Raw genomic sequence first — 21,289 nt, 5'->3', positions numbered from 1 at the left:
ATAGGTCGGTTCTCAGGGAACCGACCCCCACCCCCTCCTGCACTGCCTCGTAGGCAGCACGGAACAGCCCCGCACTCCGCACTTGGAAGAGGAGTGAGGAGCAGCAAAAATGGGGTGTTCCCGGGGTGTGTTGGGGCAGGGAAGTCAGAAATGCCGGTACGACACATGCTACATGTCATCCGACTGACACTTCCCATGCTCTGAGGCCCCATGGCTAGACAACCAAAATCAGCTGTCTAGCCATAAATGCAGGCCAGCTGAAGTGCAGAGGAGACAATCCCCTTTGCACTTCTCCTGCCCTGCATTAGATAGGTGATTGCCTCAGAGTTCAGAGGTGGCCACCTACCCTGATAGGATTGTGTCCTTAACTTATCTTTTGACAGATTAGGATTTGCTGTTGTTTCTGAATGAATGAATGATTGGTGAATTTTACCTTGTTCTTTTAAGATAAAATGTGATATAGACATGGCACACCACAGTTTAAGTCTAAATGATTTTGAAATTAAGTGATATTGTCAATTAATAAATTTGCCAATCTAGCAGAGTGATAGTTGGACCTGTCTTGCTATGTTGGGAAACCTCTATAATTGAAGCCTGAATGATTTTATCCTACTTTTCGGCCTTTGATTACTTTATTTGAATGTGCTGAATGTAAGATACTTAATGACCAATTTAAAACATTTGAAGATAAGGTAATTCAAACATTTTCATATTAAATTTCAAAATTTGGAACAGCATGAACTAAAACGGAATGAAGAACAGCCGTTACAGAAAGTTAATCTCACTGAGAAAATTCAAAGACATCAATCCAATTTGAACAAACTCAAATAACACAATCTAAGAATGTGAGACTTCTGTTGCAAATACAGCTAAGGAGACTTTTCTTTTAGAAGATGAATTAGACACTTTAGATAACAAACAGGAGAATCCATTTAAAATTAAGAGGCTTGAAAGAAAGCTGAATGGGCAAATTAACTTTTTATCTGGAAGACTTGTTCGCATTCATATTGTGATCAGAATCAGACATCTTGATTGACAGTGCATACTGAATTATATTGCAGCAAAGAATGCTCAAGAGAAGTGATTTTGAGGATGGTAAGATAATTCTGATTTTATGGTAAATTATAACCAATTAATGTTTCTAGCCGATTTATTGCATATAACCCTTCAGAAAAGGTGTGAGCTAAGATTTCTATTTGAAGAAGTTGAAAGTGATCCTGGGAATTGATTTCAATGGAAATGCTGTTCCAGAAATTAAAAACAAAACAAAACTAAGCAATCCAACATCCTTCCATCTAGGCTGTATGCTTTTAAAGGTATACATTCTTAAAATTTGATACATATACAGGGTTTTTAAAACTCTAGTTTTTCTATTCCCAATTAAAGTTATACTAGAATTGAGTTTGTTTCTCTAGCTTTAGTAACAAAAGTATTAGAAACTGGTATTGGTTTTCAATCTGTCTCAGATCATACTCGTTAATTTCTGGTGATTGATTTAAATGTAAACCAAGCAAGTGGGGATTTAACACTTTTTAAATTGAAGTATAAGTATGTTTTCAATAAGATTAGGTCAAAAATGAGAATTTCTACAGTTAATTACACAGAAGTGATGCCATGGAGAATACAGGATACTGCTAAAGTTTATATTAAGAGGCATTGTTATACCCATTTCTTTAAAAGTTCTAAATAAAATGAAGCTCTTAATAGGGTCAAATAACTTGATTTAATGCATATAAGATACCTAGCATCCTGATATTTTAGAGCAATTGTGTCAACATATAAATATACTGGACATACAAAATGTTTATCTAGCTGAAAGGTCTCTTCCTTATTACCCACCAGAAATATTTTAAGAGTAATGAAGCAGACAAGGCATTTGCTTGTAAATTAGCAGGAAAACAGGAACAAAAGTTAATTCCAGTATCTGAATGTATTATTCTACGCATTTATACAAGTCTGAACACCCTAATGGTGATGGTATTTTAGAATATTTTAATCAGATAGATTCCATTATATAGTGAACAGGACAGACAGCAGTTGAATACTCCAATTACCACACACAGGAGATATATCACGTGATTAATGCTTGAAACATCTTCCTCCCACCTATCTATGAAGGAATAGCCCGTGCAATTCAAGCTGCCAAAGCTGGTATGGGTTCAATCTCAGAAAGCTTTGAAGTAGTAATGGAAAAAACACCAGAAAGAGTAAAGCTTTGTACCCGCCTTGTTGCATGTTAAAAAGCACACTAGTTCCATGCTATGTCTGTTGCAGAATGATCAGTTTGTAGATTTTGTTAAATAATCACTCAGAAGGAAAGCCATTTGAGATCAAATATCACTGCAATCCCATACGCATTTATTTAGGGGTTAAGTTTCAATGAAATTAATGACTTAATTCTGAGTAGACTTTTCCAGGACTGGGCTAACTTCTAAAATAATCCACAGCACAGGACATGATCCTAAGTTTTTATTAAGCATTTTTACAATCATTTACAACAGCTCTTTATAACAAATTGGTGTTAATTCACAACCATTAAACGTATAGGCTAAATAAGTAATTTGAACTCGTGTATATTTAGCCTACCCATCTTCCCTGAACATGAAGGGGGCAGTAATAGCAACAGTTCCTTAAACATTTTAAAGTCTCAATCCTAAACACATTTACTTGGAAGTAAGTCTCACTGAAATCACAGGGACTGAAGTGAATGTGTTTAGGATCCTGCCAGTTTTCCCAATAACTATTTTGTTTTGAAGATTTAGCATGGTAAGTTAAGAACTTTGTTCCATGATAGAAGGTAGTTTTAATCCCATGACTCATCAGCTGCACTTATATTTGATGCCGCAATTCCTCCACTGTGCTGATTCTCTTTGCCACGGAAAACCTATATAAACCAGAGTTGAGCAGATTCGGTTAGAACAGAGAAAGCTATATATTGCAGTAAGAATGTGCCATGAGGTTTACTTCTCTTCCTACCGACATTAGGGAGTTCCTGTCTGTTGTTGGCTACCTCAGAGATGGGCAATTTAAAACCATCAAGTAAGCCAAACATCCTGTACTAGAAGAAGCTATATAGTTCTATTTCCATATCTGTAACACTCACAATTAGTCTGCATATGGGCACCACATTCATCAACTTGGGTTCTGGTACAGAATGACTGACTAATGCTGTTCTATAACAGAACCCAAGAATAGGAACTCTTGACTCTTTCATTGTCACACAAGATTGCTTCCTATAGCCTGAAAGTATATGTTACCTTCTTGACAGGCTACTGCAAGTGTAGCGATCTATATGTAGAGAATTTTAACACATGGATTACTTCCATCATGCAGAGTACCCACATCACTACCAGTGAGTCCTATGGCAGCATGGAGACCCTTCATATTCCACTCTAGACATTACTGCTGTGAAACAGAACACTGGCCACACAGAAGCTGTTTGCAACAGCCACCACGCAGCAAGCTTAACAAGCAGGGTAGTACTTAACAGCAGTTACCAACACAAAGGTTTCAATGTCTGCTTCTCCTGCCATCTCTGGCAAGAACGTACCTTGTTTAAACTTTCTTCATTATACCAGAGCAACAAGAGAATGGCATTTCGTATATATCTGTGGCATAGGCCTACAAAATTGCTTGCCCCATGCTTGCCACCAGCAAACATAATGAGCTCCCACCCCCTCCCAAGCTTGGAGCTAAGGTGGCTGCAGCAGATCATTCCTGACCTCACACTGCACCTCAGAGTCAGGAGGGTCTGAAGAGTTATTACAGGGATGATCCACCTGCTTTTGAGGTTGGAGCAGGACACAATTTATACACAATTGCAGCAGCCTGTGGGAAAGTAGTTTATGTGCAGACTGGAATAAATTAATATTTACCTGGAGACTAATCAAGTGATGTTAGAAAAATATCCTAATTAGGTCTAGTACAGTTCTGACAAATTAAATGTTTTTTTTTTTATTATGAAGTCTGGAGTAGGGTTGTGATGGCCACAACTTTTGGCAGACTAGCAAAAATGTGTGGGCACCTGATTTGCAGGCATAAAAAGAATGGTGTCCAAGGAAAGGCAGTAGAGTTGACGGAAAGCATATGACGCTCACATTTCTAGAGCAAAGGTATGAAGTCTCTTCCCCTCATGATGTCTCAAAGTTGGGACACAATTCAATCTTTCACAATGCATCTACATAAGAAGCATCTTTCCCGAATCCAAGCAACAGTAGGTCTTGAGCTCAGGCTGATAGTGACAACCACCCTACTATATGGTCCTTTTCCAAGGGAAAAATATGCTGCCAGCGAAGTCAAAGTTGCATTGTAGTTCCTGTCCAAAATTGTATTAATGCCAGTACACACTGATTACTCTGATTACTGAAGCATAACACTGCTTTTCGTTGAAGCTGGCCTAGTTGTGATGTGTCTTGATTGGAATTTCAACAGTATCCATCTACTTTCCCCTAGTCTCAACTGGTTTTAGGAATGTCAGAATATTCTTCAAGACAGAAGTGTCTCTCAAAATTACTTTCTAATGTCCAAACAATGTTTATGTATGTCACCATCAGTAGCTCTAATTAAGTTTTACCTTTCGGGAATCAACAGATGCAAACATATTTCCCCTTGGATTGCTGAAACCAATCCCACCAGCACTACAAGCAATTTCTTCTAGCCATGCTGGCACTTCTTGCTGAGCCTTGAAAAGAAAAAAAAGACACTGTCATGAATCCTTCACTTTCCTACTGTCAAATTTAATAAAAAACAGAAATTTGAAGTACAAAAAACAACTTACATCTGCAAGCACTTTGACTAGAGGTTGTGCAATAGCGCTGTCTGAATGAGGATCAAAGAAAGAAATGGCTTTGCCTATATTACCGCAACGCCCAGTTCGTCCAATCCTGTGAACATATTCATCAATCATGGAAGGAAGATCAAAATTTATAACGTGTTGGACATTTTCAATATCTAGACCTCTTGCTGCCACTGACGTAGCAACAAGAACAGGGCATTTTCCAGACCGAAAATAGCGAAGAGCTTCTTCTCGTTCTCTCTGTTCCCGATCACTGTAAACAGAGAACAATTTATTTGTCTTTGCATTGAGACAGCAATTTTAATACATAAGCAAGCAAACCACATTTATCAAGGTAAGTTTCAAAAGCACATTTGTCAAGTTAACAACACTACTCAAAGCACCATAATACCATATGCCAAGACAGGGATACTGAACTATCTGCAGATATTTAGTTCACCCAAAAGTTTGCTGCACCTATTGCATATACATTTCATTTGTTCTGGTCAAAGATGACAATAGTTAAAAGAATACCTTCCGCAGAATAATTAGGATTCTTCCATGTTGGAAACACAGTTTAATTTAAAACATAGGAAAGAGATTTGCAAAAGATTTACTTTTTTTGTAGAGAGTAAGCTTGACTCCAATAGTTGTGCATTTTTGTGCAAGCAACAAATGTTATGGAGGAATAAAACAGTATACAAAAAGAGACTGCTTAAAGAGTTTCTGCTAGCACCTTTCAACTCTACTTCAGAAGACACTTTATGAAAGATTTAACTTTTAGAACATTTTTTTTACTTCTAGAACATTATGGGGCGTTTAGAAGCCCTATAAGGTAAGTTTCCAGGGTTGCACACTGTTGAGACAAGTCCACAAAGCATACTGTTCAGCTGTAGCTACCAGCTATAAATACACTGGCAGTTGCATTTAATATGTAAGAGCTGGGTCCACAAATTTTGGCTGGCCTTCATAGCCAGCCAAGATTTGCACTCAGCACAGCCCTACATCTTCTCAGAGGCAGTGTTATCTAATACTGCAAGAAGGTTTGGAGATGTTATGAGTACCTCCAAGACTCAGTAGGACAAGGGCAATCCCCCAGACTTTCTCTGGTCTTCGAAGTCAGTGAGTGCACTATTGTTTATCTCTTGTCATGCTGGCCATCAGGGATATTCCACAGCAACAAGGTCTTTTCTAAGCCTTGGAGAGGCTCAATGTACTGGGAAGGGTTTGCATACCCTTCTAGGCTCAGGAGAAGAGTGGGAGTCTCCACCATGTGTACAAGTGTACATTTGCATACCTCAATATGGGTATAAGTTTTTAATAGCAACTGTTATATCTTTTATAACAGAAGTATCCAGTCATTTTTGGCAAGTTTACTGTAAAGCTGAGAACCAAAACAATTGCAATTAACTGAAGCCAGAATTTCTTCCCTTTTAAAGCCCTTCCTGCACATAAAAATGCAACTCAGGCTCAGTAGAGAAATCCTGATGCTTTATTACTAGATGGCACAATTCTAAGAGTCAGATGCTTTTATATTGTGCTGAGGCTATACTGAAGAGAGGTCTCCTTGATAAAGAATTACAGTTGAGATTCAAAATAAGGGTAAAGTGTATAAAGCGGAATACTTCCTACTCACAAATACCTCCTACCCTCACATATAAACCAATTAAGTTTGAAACGGCTGTGGCTATCCAAGACAGCTCTTGGGGCCATAAAGGCGACAAGGTACTGCAGAAGAAATGGTGTAGAAGCTGAAGGAGACCTCAAAAACAGAAGTAACTTTTTCTTTTTTAAAATTATGTTAGTAAGAAGAAATGAGTTGAAGAGATAAAGATTCTAAAGATGTAAATAGTATAAACAGAATAGATGAAGAGGATCAAGTTGAAAAAAATGCAGCAGAGAAGCTCTATCCTGGGTGAAAAGCAGGGATGAACTGGCAGCGAGGACTCTAGGACCATGGACTACACAAAACTGTCATATGATGCCTGCTTTTCCCAGGCAACAGATTGAGTTAACGTATTGTAGGTATGCCTTCTGCAAACCAGCCTGGAGAAAACGCTTTAAATAAACTTTGAAAAGTCATAAAGTTATGATTTACTTTGAACTATGATATAGATGCTTACCCATGAATACTTGTTGTTGGTATATTTTCCTGGCAAAGAAAGGTTGCAAGGAAGTCTGCTTTTTTCTTAGTTTCCACAAACACCATGGTTCGCTTATCACCTGTAAGAACAGGCATTAATAGTCATCTCTTAACATGGTAGCATAGTTAGCTATTGACCTAAAACAACAAACCAATGCTTTTCACTTACTAGTGGTAATACTGGTGCCTAATATTTCATTCCTGGAATTTAACAAAAATTTTACTAAGATATGCATTAAACAGCTCAGTTCTTTGCTTTTGGGTTAAACTACTTGACACTTATTCACCCAGGCATTTCCCAGCTGACCCTCCTTAAAATCTCATCTAGCACTCTGGATTTGTGACCAACATCTGTTCCAGTTTTAATTCTTTAGACAGTGTCTAGTAAATGTAGGCACATTATAAATAATTATAAATACTTCACAACATAATTACAAATACTTCACAATGTAACATGAAGGCAATAGCCCTGCCCCATTGTTACTTGCCTGGAACTTGTACCATGAGGCACACAGTCTTTGGAACCTAATATCTGCGTATCACCACCATGACTAGTGGCCAACAAGTAGTCTCATAGCCTGCTTACATTCTTCGTCACCCAGCCTTTGCAAGGCAACTACTTGCACCATGTAAAGATACTTAACTATTCTACTGACATACACTTCATCAAAGTAACTACAATGCAACATCCCTTGCCCATAAATTGTGATTAACTTTTAAGTTACAAATGAGATACATTAGTAAGCAAAGAAATCAAGAAGATTTGGTTCAATGCACTCAATTCTTTGCCACAAAAGCAACAGACTTGGAAGCTGAAATTACCTTCCCCAAATGATTTTTGGAAAGCTGCAGCTGACCACGAGTATATACATTCGTAAGTACTGGCTTTTAATTTTCCCTTGAACACCAACTTCTACATTGTTGTGCGCAGTGTGTGTGTGTGTGTGTGTGTGTGTATGTATGCATGCTTGGCTAGACCTGTGATTTGAAGAATCACATTTTTAGCTCATTCAACAGCAAATCAAACACATGGTTTTCCACAGATTTCCCATGCTTAGAAGGCTGCCTCTATTTCCAGTACACTTAGCGATCGATAGACAATCAATATATATGGACGAAAGAACCAAGTGGCTTCTTAGCATGACTGACTTAATTTTTCACACAGGATTGTCTCTGGGAGATACTGGAGCAGACCTCAAGGCAGCACACTCCCGACCATCAACTTTTAAAAAAGTGTTTAATCTTTCAGGTCTCAGCGCGATTCCACATTCAGATTACCAGTTCAGCTTCCTTCCTCAGTCATCACAGTGCTTAAGACAGGCTTCTGATCTTTTAGGATAATTCACAGGAAGGGAGAAGAGCAACGTAAGGATTTTAAAGTGTACGTTGTCTTAAACTTTAATCAGAATAAGGAGTCAACCAGGCAACAGACCTCAAAATAAAAGTGCAGGAAGAATACAAATTAATGCCAGATTGCATCCCCAGTTCTGCTTTAGCTAAGCAGACAGATAATGGTTAAATGATCAGGGATTACATTTTTGTCTAAGGTGTTGTGAAACCCCAGTGTCAAAAGGCAAATTTGGAAAAGCAAAGTATCAGTGCACCTAGATTAAATACCATTTAATAGGTTTTTTAATAAGGGCATATATTTCATGATTCCACATTCATGATATTCCATGCAAACAGTTTCAGAATTAAGAGTTTTAGGGAGAATGATACAATTTGCATACTTTAATCCAAGTAAAGTTTCCTAGTGGGAGAATAAGATAATTTATATTTTTAGCCCCAGTTTCACACTAATCCAAAAAATTATTCATCTGATCAACAAGAAAGCCATCCTATATTTCTAGTCATGTCATTTCTACACTTGCAGGACTTGTCATATAGCTTTTTATTTCAACTATATTCCCCAGTTCCAGAATATCCCGATTTCTAACTGCCAGCTAGATATATTAACAAAAGCCTATACAAATTTGTTACATGTAGTTTTTACAAGGAGTTGATTACCTATGCCATTGAGAATTTCAACAAGTTTGTCTCTCTTGTCATACTGATTTACTTGAAGTATGGTCTGTTGGACATCACTGCAGGCTCCACCAACTTGTCCAACAACAACAAATAAGTAGTCAGTCTTTAAAAATTCTCCAGCCAGCCTTTAAAACGAATGAATAAACTTAAGCCACTTTTGAGTTAGCTCAAAGGGAAAAGTCAGACAACTAGCTTGGAAACTAAAATGTTACTGTTACAGCATAGACGTATGTAACAAGGAATTGTTAGTCAAAATATATATAAGTAGGCTAGTTATATAAACACGTGAACTGATATTTTAAGATTATGAATTTTATACAAAGTTATAGCCTCATATTAAAATGCATTTTCCAAGACTGTGTTCTGAAACCACAAATTACTTGCACAACTCCAAATTATGAGCAAGTTGAATTTGGTGCATGCCAGACACTTCTTGGTGCATACAAGCAATCAAGACCTTACAGTGGAAATTCTGAATCTCAACTGCCAAACACGGGTGGACTGATTTAAATCATGATTTCATCACCAAGAAAATGTCAATTTAAATCTAATTTCCCACTGAAAATTTTCATATATTTCCTGAATTGTGCAAATCTGACCACTAACGCATGTTACTTTATAACTAAATAAAGTATCATTTATGCGGTTTCATTCTTACAAGCAGGCTTTACAACTTTGTCTCACTGTATACATTTTTCATGCTTTCCTTTTTAACCATAGAATCTCTTCAAAATATTCCCATACAGGGTCTTCCTTATGACCAGAACCCATTTCATGAGATGAAAACCTGAAATTAATGCCCATGATTGATAGGTAACTTCATTTTTATAAGACTGTAAGTGTAGGTTTAGCATGTTATAGCGAGATTCAATTGTAACTACACAATTTTTAAGGTAGAGAGAAATTTAGTATTTGTTTAAAAATAGATTTAAAATGTAAAAATCCATTTGTTTTTAAAAACAATTTTTATCCACCAAACCATATGGAACATTTATTTACTTTCTGATGGAAACAATGACCCTTCATATGAAAAATAATCTTCTGATAAGCAAATGCTACCAACATAAAATGAATATGTTGATCTTTTAGAAAAACTGGCTTCTGCTGGAAAGTTCTCAGTCTGATTAGGTAATCTCAAGTTTATGATTCACAATCCATATTTTTAAAACCAATCACTAGTACAGACCTCTGGATTTCTTCAGGGAAAGTGGCGCTAAACATTAGTGTTTGGCGTTGGTCCTTTGGTGGCATACTTGGACATGAAATCAACTTCTTCATATCAGGGCCAAATCCCATATCCAGCATACGGTCAGCTTCATCTAACACCAAATATTTTAGTTTATTCAGCCCAATCTGAAGAAATTTAGATGAACAAAGTTAGTCCAAGAATAAAGTGAACACACACTTCCTTTGTTACTTGATATTGTGGTTTTAATGTTCTATATATTTTAAATTGTTTTATTGTGTGTTGTTTGGTTTTAGTTTTTGTGAACCGCCCAGAGAGCTTTGGCTATTGGGCGGTATAGAAATGGAATGAATGAATGAATGAATGAATGAATAAATAAATAAATAGATAGCTATAAAAAGATAGTGAAGCATTCAACAAAGCCCATCTGGAATGTTTTACATCCCCTACCCCTATCCCACTACAAATGTCAGCATAATCTAACTCCGTACAAAAGTGTAAGTTAGCAGCAGCTAAGGATAGATAAGTAACTTCTACAACTTGATTGCCACCTAGCAGCAACAGTAGGTTCTAGAAATGCCAGTCTGCCACCTTTGTACAGGAACTGATTCACTTTACACCTAGTGCAGCCATCATGCTTACTACATTAGATCAGTGTTACGCAGGCAGAGGAAAAAGACAGCTGCACCTACAGCTCGTTGTCTTTTGCATTTACCTCTTTAAAGGCCACAAGAAGTATTCAAAGGGTGATCACTCAAAACTTGCTCCAGTCAACAATTCAGTTGTTTCTCCCTTCCTCCCTCAAATTTGTCACACTATAGGGCTGCATTCCCCATGGCTCAGTGGTACAGCACAGGCTTTGCACAACCATTGTTTCAGATTCAATATCCAGCATCTCTAGTTATAAGAACTTGGGTGGTGGGGCTGGGAAAGACCCCTGAAGAGCCACTGCCACAGTAGACAATATTGGGGTAGGCAGATCACTGATCTGATTTAATATAAGTCACCTTCATATATTCCCCAGCTAAAGAAAACGGAGCAGTATGGTAGCCAAGACAAGAAGTATTTCTTCCCTGGTCTGATGAGGACTCCCTGGTTTGTGAAGTTGGTCATGCTGGGTTAATCTATCCCACTGATGATCAACCTTGACAAAATACCTTGTTTTGCACCTATGTCTGTCTCCTTGTTATAGAACAATGCTAACTATTTAAAAATTAGAACAGCCTTGACAATTAAGAAAATATTTACACATAGATCCTACCTTTTCTCTGCCTATGATATCCAAAAGCCTTCCTGGGGTAGCGCACAATATATTACAACCTTGCATTATCTGATGAATTGTATGACCCATTTGTATACCTCCATAAATCACAACTGGCCTTATACAAGTTCTAGTCAACAAGAAAATATACATTACATTTCTCATTTAGCAATAAACAGTTAATGCATCTCAATGTATCAACACCACTCACTTATATATTGATCTAACAGCATGGTCTTAACAAAACTGCATTACTTTGCTTTTGTTTAAAATGTTTTAAGTGATAATGAAACAGTGCTCTGCAGTACTGTGAACTCAAATGTAGGTATCCAAGATAAAATCCACTGAACATTTACAATCGCATACCCTCTCTACATTTTAACAGGGCTTGAATCCAAGTACTGATCAAATCCTATTGAACTGCATGGAGGTTGTATAGCAGTACTGCTTGATGGATTGCATCCCAAGTTATGTGGTCACATTTTAACCCTCCTGTAGTTATACAAAATCATTTAAAGGACTGTTTATAGTGCAGGGGTGCAACTCTACAGAAATGGTTTCCGGGGTACACAATAGTCTCCAATTTTAGTTCCTACAGGAAGTCAGATCTGACTTGTGTATTACTTTCTCTCCAATTCAATTTCTTGAAAGTATGATTTTTTCATGAATGTTGTCTTTATGCATCAACATCAAGCAACCATTGTGGTGTTATCCCAGAGTTGGGGAACCTCAGGCCTTGGGTCCCTGTCCAATGCCACAATCTTATCCAGCACATTATACATTGTATAGCTCAATATGAAATTGGTTCTAGTTTGGACCCAGTTTTCAGAGATCTAAAGCCTCAAAAGTGTATATTCTGAAGCCTCCCTTTTCCATATTTACCCTCTGCACAAGGTGAAACTGTTTCCAGTCCCCTACGGAGTATTGCTCAGTCATGATTTGGTTCCCTGAACCTGCTGAATAGTAATTGACTGGAAGCTGTAGATGTTTGTATTGCCTTCAGTAGACCAAAGCAAACAGACTAGTAACTGAATCCCTATCATGCAAGCTGTCAAGTGCAAGTTTAGCTCCAAGCTTTCTTTTTCTGTATATAATTCTGCGAAACAGTAAACATTTTGCCCAGAGAAATTTAAGTCAGAATTTGGCAACTTTCTCCAAGCTGAGACAGCTTTCCAAATTACAAAAACATTATAACACCATTATAACCTCAATTCAGCTATCCAGCAGATAGGTATATAAAACAGCACTGCTGTTTTGTGTTTTTAAGCGGAAACACTCTTCTTTTGAGGTTGTGTTTGCTTAACTTACTTACCCATATGCAAATTTTCTTGCTTCCATAAATATCTGGTTTATCAGTTCTCTAGTCGGTGCTACGATTATACATTCTGGTTCTTGTTGCTCTTTGAACTGACTGGCAGTAACTCCATCTCGCATCATATGAGCCAAAATTGGTAGAAGAAAAGCTGCCTAAAGGCCAAATAAGTTATAGTTGAGAAATTTCTCAATCCCAGGACATGAAAAACTCCTGGTTTTTTAAAGCCAGGATGTGCCTGCAATCTCATCGTACAGAAAGCCTCTGGAAAGTTATTGAACATATTTAAAATAGTTGTGTCTTTAATCTAGTATCTAGTTTAATTAATTTTTGTGAACCGCCTAGAGAGCTTCGGCTATTGGGTGATATAGGAATGAAATGAATAAATGAATATATAAAATAGTATCTATTTTATAGGAAGCAAATGTGGGGATTCTTGCTTGATCATCACTAAAGGAAGGCAACACACAATAAACCAAGACTGTACCCCCCCCCAAAAATAAAAGACCACTCTTGCATCTCAGGCAATACTAAAGTATGAACCCAGGCAAGCATCAAGAGATCTGTACCCCTAAGTAATTGTATTAACATGTTCAATCAGTGTACCAAATATGAATATTTTAACAAAACTTAAATTTGTCTTCAGAATAGCTTTATTATATTTAATAAAGTGTCAGAGATGTTTATTTATAGTACACTGAAACTAGGAAAATATCACTTTCAATCTAATGAATAGTTTAAGTGAACTGAACGTTTTTTTGCTGCAACTTCCTATAGTTCAATCTGAGTAGGGTTAACAGTGCCATGAAAAACTCACACTGGACTGTGCCAATATTTAAAAACAGGGAGGGAGGGAGGGAGGGAGGGAGCAATCCTATCTGGATTGATAGTTGCCTCTGAACCTGGGGGCAGTGCAGGATGGGAGGAGTGGTGAGGAGCGGATGTCCTCTGCACTCCCGCCACCTTGCTTCTGTGGCTAGACACCCAATTTCGGCTGTCTAGCCATGGGACCTCGGAGCACGGCTAGGGGCGGCTGGACAACACACAGAAAGTATTGTACCAGCACTTCTGACCTCCCTGCCCCTGGGAACACCCCGTTTTCTCTGCTCCACATTGCTCTTCTGAGCGCGGGGCCAATCTGCGCTGCCTACAAGGTAGCGTGGGAGGGGATGGAAGTCGGTTCTTCAAGAACTGACCAATCCTATGGCCATCTAGCCACTGACTAGTGGCCATAAGATTGAGCCCTAAGTGCTTAAAACGCACAATGCCAGATTACTACAGCCCCAACAAACCTCTACCTCATTAGAATAATCTGGCATTTTATACTTACTGTTTTTCCCGATCCTGTTTGGGCACACGCCATTAAATCACGCTCTGCTAGCACAATAGGAATGCTATATTTCTGCACTGGAGTAAGTTTAAAATATCCAGCTTTAGCAATGTTCTTCATTAAAGTTTGGCATAACTCAGCTTCTTCAAAAGTCTAAGAAAAGAATTGGTATATTACACACAAAAATACATTAAGGAAGCCAAGGATGCAATTCTAGCACACCTAAAAGCACTTTTCCATATCAATCCAGTTGCTCAAGATGGTGAACATTAAGTAGATAAATAGTATATAAACCATAAAATTCATAACAAAAGCAATACAAAAGGCATGAAAATCTTTGTTATCACTAGCAACAAAAGAATTGGCCAGTAACTGCACTGAGATTTTTGAAAATCAGGAGTCACTGGCATTAGACAAATACCTAAATAAAGACAGTTCAAAAAAATTGCATTGTCTCCAGCAAAGCAACTCAAAACCATGCTTCTTACAGGAGAGATCCAACTACTTCCTCGTCTGCTCTTTTTATTTGCAGCAGATGGCAGGATTTGAAAGACAAGGCAATTTCTTTAGGTATTTAAAGGCCTAAAATGTGTAAGTTTAGGAAACAAACAGCATCTCAAAATTGTGCCAAGAACACATCACCCTGGTCTGCATATAACCCGAAGCCACCCTGGAGGTACACCACCATAGGTTGATTGTTCACTTGCCAACCCATGTTACTCCTGACAGATGATCAGGTGAGCAGCAGCCTGGCATGCCTTATCCCCCCACCCCTGCTCAGTCCTCCAGCTTTCTCCCTACACTTATCCCAGTGTCCTTTGCAGCACAACCCATCTCATCTGCTTGATCTGTCCCACCCTCCCCACTCCAATTGTTACCCCTTTCCAGAGCACTTACTTTGTTCACCACCTTAAAAAAATTTGCTTCAGAATCATGCTAGTGGGGTTGTAATGTGTTTTTCTTAATTGCTGGTTTTTTGCAAGTGCGCAGATTTGGCTGACCACTAGATGTAGTCTTGTCTAGTCAATTTCCTTATATGTTTCAGCTGTCAAAGGGAGCAGTAAAGTGGAGTAGGTAAGGTACAATGAAACTGACAAGGCATGACTGCATACAGGCTAATTTGAGCAGTTGTGAAGGAGGGGGGGGCGGGATAATAATAAGGAAAAAGGAGCGACCCATTAGCACAACTCATAAGCACTGAAAATGGGAAAACCTGGCAAACAGTAAGTGCACCAAAAAGTGGGGGGATTATCTCCCACTTGGCAATACAATCCTCTAGCTTTTAAGTCTTGATCTGACACTAGTCAGAGTCCTCCACCCTTTCAACACTTCCCAAATTCTCCAGCTAGTCCAGAAATTAGTGCTGTTAACTCCCCCCCACACACACTTTTTGCAGCTCCTTCCCAGAGCAGTTACTGCAGTTGCATAAATTTCCCCTCCATTAACTTCCAAGCCCTTAAATATTCCAGCCCTTAAATTCCTGACAGTTTAAAAAAAAAAACCTTAGAGAGTGGCTGAACAGGATGGCACAAATGGGGTGCCCGCACCAGCAGTACTTACACCTGCGCCCCCTTGGGGTCCCTTTCACTGTCCCATGCAGCCCCATTCCAATGTTTTGGGGTTTTGTTTTTTGTTTACTGCCAGAGCGATTTGCATATATCCACTGAAATAGAGTAACTGCAGAACCAAAAAATAGTAATGCTGAGGCACTGAAAGAAAAAAAACGGTGGCAACCAAGTGATGGTCTTTCCAAAGTGCTGTTTGGGCATTAGGCTGAAGGCAGCACTACCAAGTTCATAAAGAGCAGCACAGGCTTTTTTGCCACTCTTGCCAATCAGATCCGTAGCCACTTGGCACAAGCTACAGTACTAGGTTCAGATGTCACAACAAGCCACCTTGAGAACAAGCTATCCTCAATAACCATACTACAAGTCATGGGTTCTCAGGGTAGCTTCTTGGGGAAAAACAACACACTGAATCGCCCACATCAGGTTCAGACAGAATGGTAAGCCATGCTGACACGAACACGACTCAAACCACCATGGCTTATTGTGACATGCGAACTCAATCAACAGTCAAACCTCAAAAGTGTCATACGCTCATAATAGCCAACTTTAAGATGATCTGCTGCATCCTGAAATAACTGAAACTTCTGAACACCTTCTCACTGGCAAACTAATGAGCACTTATACATTATACAATGAAATGTTGTCTACTGACTTCAATAAAAGAGACTTGCACTTCAGCCACTGTCATTAGGTAAATATTTTCTTCTTAATATTCATTTGAATGTTCAAAAGGTGACCTTATTTATTACAACCAGTGAGAGTAGAGGTTCTTTATGAAGAGAATGTCAAGAAAGGCTTAGATTCTTGAGGCCTATGCCAAGGGTGAGGAACCTCTAGCCTGTGGGCCCAAATGCACATGTCCAGGCAGTTCAACATAGTCCTCTGGACTCTCCCCGTGCTATGCCCCCTCACCAGCTCTCCTCCAGGGTATTATTTACTTCATCTTGTGCTATCCCCAAAGTCAAAGCTGACTGAGGGAACTCTTGCACAAATTGGGAAGGAGTGGCAAGTATCATTACCGTGCAAGTATCAGGGACAGTGAGGGCAGCTAAGAAACGTTTCACTGCCTCCATTCAATCTTCCATATGCTGCCCAGCGGAGCTTTTTGGGGTCGTTCGTGGCCTATTGCATGCTGACCATAAAGAGACTGTAGACCCATCTGAGGGCCGCTGCAATTCCTTTGCTAAGCACTTCCAGGACTAAATCTCTCACTCGACAGGACTTAGGCTCCAGTCTTACAGCAGGTGAATCTGGTTAGGTGTCCAGAGCACAGCCTTGTCCAGTTTTCTTGGATGAGTTTCAGTTGGTATAGCTCAAGGATTTTGACAAGGTGCTTGGACTGGTTCATGCAACCACTTCCATATTGGATCCATGCCCCTCTTGGCTTATAAAAACTAGCAGGGAAGGAACAGCTGGCTGGGCCAGGGAGGTGATTAATGATTCCTTGAGAGAGGGAGTGGTCCCAGGCTGCCTCAAAGAGGCAGTGGCAAGACCACTCCTAAAGAAACCCTCCCTGGACCCGGAAAATCTTAATTTTAGGCCAGCGGCAAATGTTCCTTTCCTGGGCAAGGTTCTTGAGTGGGTGGTTGCCAACCAGCCCCAACCACTCTTGGATAAGATTGATTATCTAGATCCATTTCAGTCAGGGTTCAGGCCAGGTTTTGGTGAGGAAACACCCTTGTTCACCCTCTATGATGACCTATCTCGGGAGAGATGGGGGAGTGTGACCTTGCTGATTCTCCTTGATCTCTCAGTGGCTTTTGATACCATCAACCATGGTAACCTCCTGGGGCAACTGTTGGGAGGCACTGCATTGCAGTGGTTTCGCTCCTACTTGGAGGGTTGGCTCCAGGTGGTACTTGGGGGATATTGCTCAGCCCCATGGACTCTCCAGTATGGGGTTCCACATGGGTCGGTTTTGTCCCCCATGTTATTCAACATCTACCGTTGAGCACGGTCATCTAGAGTTTTGGAGTGCGCTGTTATCAGTATGCTGATGACACACAGCTCTATTTCTCATTTTCATCTTCTCGAGGTGAGGCTATGGATGTGCTAAATCAGTGCCTGGCTGGGACAATGGACTGGATGAGGGCTAATAAACTGAAACTTAATCCAGACAAGGCTGAGATGCTGTTAATGGATGGTTCTGCTGACTGGACGGAAGGTACTCAACTTGTTCTGGATGGGACTGCACCTCCCTGAAGGAGCAGGTTCATAGCTTGGGGGTCCTCCTGGAGCCATCTTTGTCACTTGAGACTCAAGTAGCCTCAGTGGCACAGAGTGCCTCCTACCAACTTCGGTTGGTGGCCCAGCTACATCCCTATAACAGGGATACCTGGCTTCAGTTGTCTATGCTTTGATAACCTCCCAGTTAGATTACTGCAATGGGCTCTATGTGGGGCTGCCATTGAAGACAGTGAGGAAGCCGCTGCTTGCACAAAATACGGCAGCCAGACTGATAATGGGGACCAGAAGGTCTGAACATGTAAGAACATTCTGTCTGAATCAACATTCTGTCTGAACATTCTGGCCTGCTTGCACTGGCTGCCTATTTGCTTCCAAGCCCAATTCAAAGTGCTGGTTTTGACCTATAAAGCTCTATATGTTGGACTTCTCGGTTCCACAACCCCTCAGCACGGGTGGAAGACCCATTAAAATGGTCCACCCCAGGCGTCTTATGGATCCAAATAGATTCCTGAATGCGCTTGGGGATTCTTTGGCGCACGCCAATGGCTACTTGGTCGAGACCCTGGTGGATGGCTGGAATGCTGCAATCACTGGGGCATTAGATCCGGTGGCTCTGAAACGCCCTCTCCCCCTGAGCAGGGCTCGGACTGCACCATGGTTCAATCCACAGTTGCGAGCTCTGAAACAGGAGGTGAAATGGCTAGAGCGCCGGTGGCGGCAGTCTTGCTCCAAAGACGATCAGACACGGGCTAGAGCTGTATCTTCAGCCTATCACATGGCGGTGAAGGCAGCAAAAAAGGAATATTATGCTGCCTCTATCGCGTCTGCAGACGGCTGTCCCAGGAGGCTGTTCCAAGTGGTCCAGAGCCTGGTCAGTCCAGTTGCTCTGGAACCGCTGGAGCATTCTAAGGCCTCCTGTGAGGCCTTGGCAAGGCACTTTGCAGATAAAATTGATCGGATTAGGAGTGTTATTCCATGCACTGTGGATACAGTTAGTGAGCAAGAGGCGGTCTGTGGCAAACTGGTTTTGTAGGATAGGTTCCAGCTTCTTCCTTCCGATGAAGTGGACAAGGTGCTTTCATCTGAAAGGCAGACCACCTGCTTACTTGATCCTTGCCCATCTTGGCTCATTATCTTGGCTTACTTGATCCTTGCCCATCTTGGCGGCTGGGTGAGGGGATCAGGGTGGTGGTAAACGCCTCCCTTGAGGAGAGAGTGATGCCATCAGCTCTCAAGGAGGCAGTGATAAGCCCTCCTTGGATCCCCAAGTTCTGAACAACTTTCGCCCAGTCTCAAATTTGCCATTTTTGGGCAAGGTGATTGAGCAGGTGGTGGCGATGCAGTTGAAGGCACACTTGGAAGAAGCCGATTATCTAGATCCATTTCAGTCAGGCTTCAGGCCTGGGGATGGGATAGAAACAGCCTTGGTGGATATGAGGAGAGCTCAGGATAGGGGCGAATGCTCCTTCCTTATTCTCCTCAACCTCTCAGTGGCTTTTGATACCACTGACCACAGTATCCTCCTAGACCGCCTGGAGGGGTTGAGCATTGGCAACCCTGTATTACAGTGGTTCCGGTCCTTCCCTCCAGCAGGTAACAGAGGGTAGCACTGGGAGAGGAGGTTTCGGGCCTGTGGCCGCTCACTTGTGGGGTGCCACAGGGTTCCATCCTCTCCCCGATGCTATTTAACATCTATGTGAAGCCGCTGGGGGCTATCATCAGGAGGTTTGGGGTGCAGTGTCATCAATATGTGGATGACACACAGCTCTACCTCTCGTTCAAATCTTCACCAAGGCTGGCCGTAGAATCCCTGTCCAAATGTCTGGAAACAGTGAGTGGCTGAATGGGGAGGAATAAGCTGACGCTGAACCCTGACAAGACCGAGGTACTTTTGGTGGTAGACAAGGGGAGGTTGGGGGATGTTGACCTGGTGCTGAATGGGGTACGGCTACCCTTGAAAGACCAGGTCCGCAGCCTGGGGATCGTTTTTGCCTCCCAAATGTCCATGGAGGCTCAGGTGTCAGCTGTGAGCCGGACAGCGCTGAACCAACTCCATCTGATACGGTGGCTGCATCTCTACCTTCCCGACCATCTGCGTAGTACATGCCCTGGTCTCCTCTCGTTTAGACTACTGTAATGCACTCTACGTGGGGTTACCCTTGAAGACAGTTTGGAAGCTGCAGCTGGTACAGAACGCGGCGGCTCGCCTGATTAAAGGCAGCTGTCGGTGAGATCACATCACTCCAGTGCTGAAGGAGTTGCACTGGTTACCAGTTGTTTTCCAAGCCAAATTCAAGGTGTTCGTTTTGACCTTTAAAACCCTATATAGTTCCGGCCCAGCCTATCTTAAAGAGCACCTCCAGCAACACCAGACAGGCTGCTTAACAAGGTCAGCCTTGGATGGCCTTCTCTCTGTCCCATCAGCCAGGACAGCTAGACTGGTGAGAACGACGGAGAGGGCCTTCTCTGTGGTGGCCCCCACTCTGTGGAACTCCCTCTAGGGAACTCCACCATGCTTCCTCTTTAATGAGTTCTGCCATGCATTAAAAACGTGGTTGTTCAGGAAGGCATTTGGGATGGGTTAGGATAATTTTAGAAATTTTTTAATTTAGAATTTTATTGTTTTGAACTATTTTTATTATTGTACATTGCCCAGAGTGTCTGGGTGACCAGCCAGATGGGCAATTAATAAAATTAATAAATAAAAATACACAGCTCAGGACCGCATGAAACAACCCATACGCTACATTCTGCGACTAACGCCCTACTCTGAGGGTGGCAATGAGAGGGCCTTTTTGGTGGTGGCTCCCCATTTTTGGAATAATCTCCCTGACAACACCCGCCTGCTGCCAACACTGTCATCTTTTCAGCACCAGGTTAAAACTGCCCTCTTCTCTCAGGCGTTTGGCAGCGTATAATGAGTCTCTGGATTGTTTTAAACTGTTTTAGATATGTTGTTGTGTGCGTTATTTTATGTCCCATAACCATTATGTGAATGGTTTTAATATTTAATATAATGTATTTTAATGGTTTTTAATTCTTGTGAACCGCCCAGAGAGCTTCGGCTATCGGGCAGTACAGAAATATAATAAATGAAATGAAATAAAATTTTCCAGCTGTGCACTGACCAAAGTTAAAGAGTCCCATCCATAGCACCACCCACATTTGGCTATCCACACCCATTGCTAGAATCTGGACCCTCACAGGTTTCAACAGAGGCAGTGTGGATCTTGGTGGAAAAAGGATTCCCCACCTCTACCCAATTCCAATAGGCGGACAATCAGTATAGAAGCTTCAATATGCCAAAACAGGCATTCAAGACATTTTAAACTGGCTGGGGGGCATCCAATCTTCAAAGAATGAGAACCCTATCAAATTCATAGTACAGATTTATGAAAAATTCCAAGACATACAAGGTCTAGAAATAGTATCACTGGGCATCTGAAAAAGGACCTGACAGAAAATAGTGTCAGACAGAAAGGAGACCCATTCCTGCCTTT

At 40.9% G+C, this 21,289-nt stretch overlaps 1 protein-coding gene across 8 annotated transcripts in view; it reads right to left on the bottom strand.

Moving 5' to 3' along the window:
• Positions 1-2,454: 2,454 nt before the first annotated feature.
• The window catches only part of DDX4 (DEAD-box helicase 4), a 42,166-nt gene continuing 23,331 nt past the window's right edge, over positions 2,455-21,289 (bottom strand). For all 8 annotated transcript variants that reach the window (XM_084833250.1, XM_084833246.1, XM_084833249.1 and 5 more), the window contains 9 exons: positions 14,035-14,187; positions 12,705-12,859; positions 11,393-11,522; positions 10,132-10,298; positions 8,925-9,070; positions 6,898-6,997; positions 4,778-5,048; positions 4,574-4,681; positions 2,455-2,884 (listed from right to left, as the gene is read on the bottom strand). In XM_084833250.1, the coding sequence (XP_084689376.1) occupies positions 2,804-2,884; positions 4,574-4,681; positions 4,778-5,048; positions 6,898-6,997; positions 8,925-9,070; positions 10,132-10,298; positions 11,393-11,522; positions 12,705-12,859; positions 14,035-14,187 (1,311 nt within the window). In that variant the 3' untranslated portion in view covers positions 2,455-2,803. The remainder of the gene's footprint in view (positions 2,885-4,573; positions 4,682-4,777; positions 5,049-6,897; positions 6,998-8,924; positions 9,071-10,131; positions 10,299-11,392; positions 11,523-12,704; positions 12,860-14,034; positions 14,188-21,289) is intronic.

The sequence above is a fragment of the Heloderma suspectum genome, chromosome 2, assembly GCF_057233095.1.
Source record: "Heloderma suspectum isolate Gila_16-S chromosome 2, 16-S_ref, whole genome shotgun sequence".
NCBI lineage: Eukaryota > Metazoa > Chordata > Lepidosauria > Squamata > Helodermatidae > Heloderma > Heloderma suspectum.
Note: the sequence above shows the minus strand (reverse complement) of the source record. Positions and strands in the feature narration are given on the sequence as shown.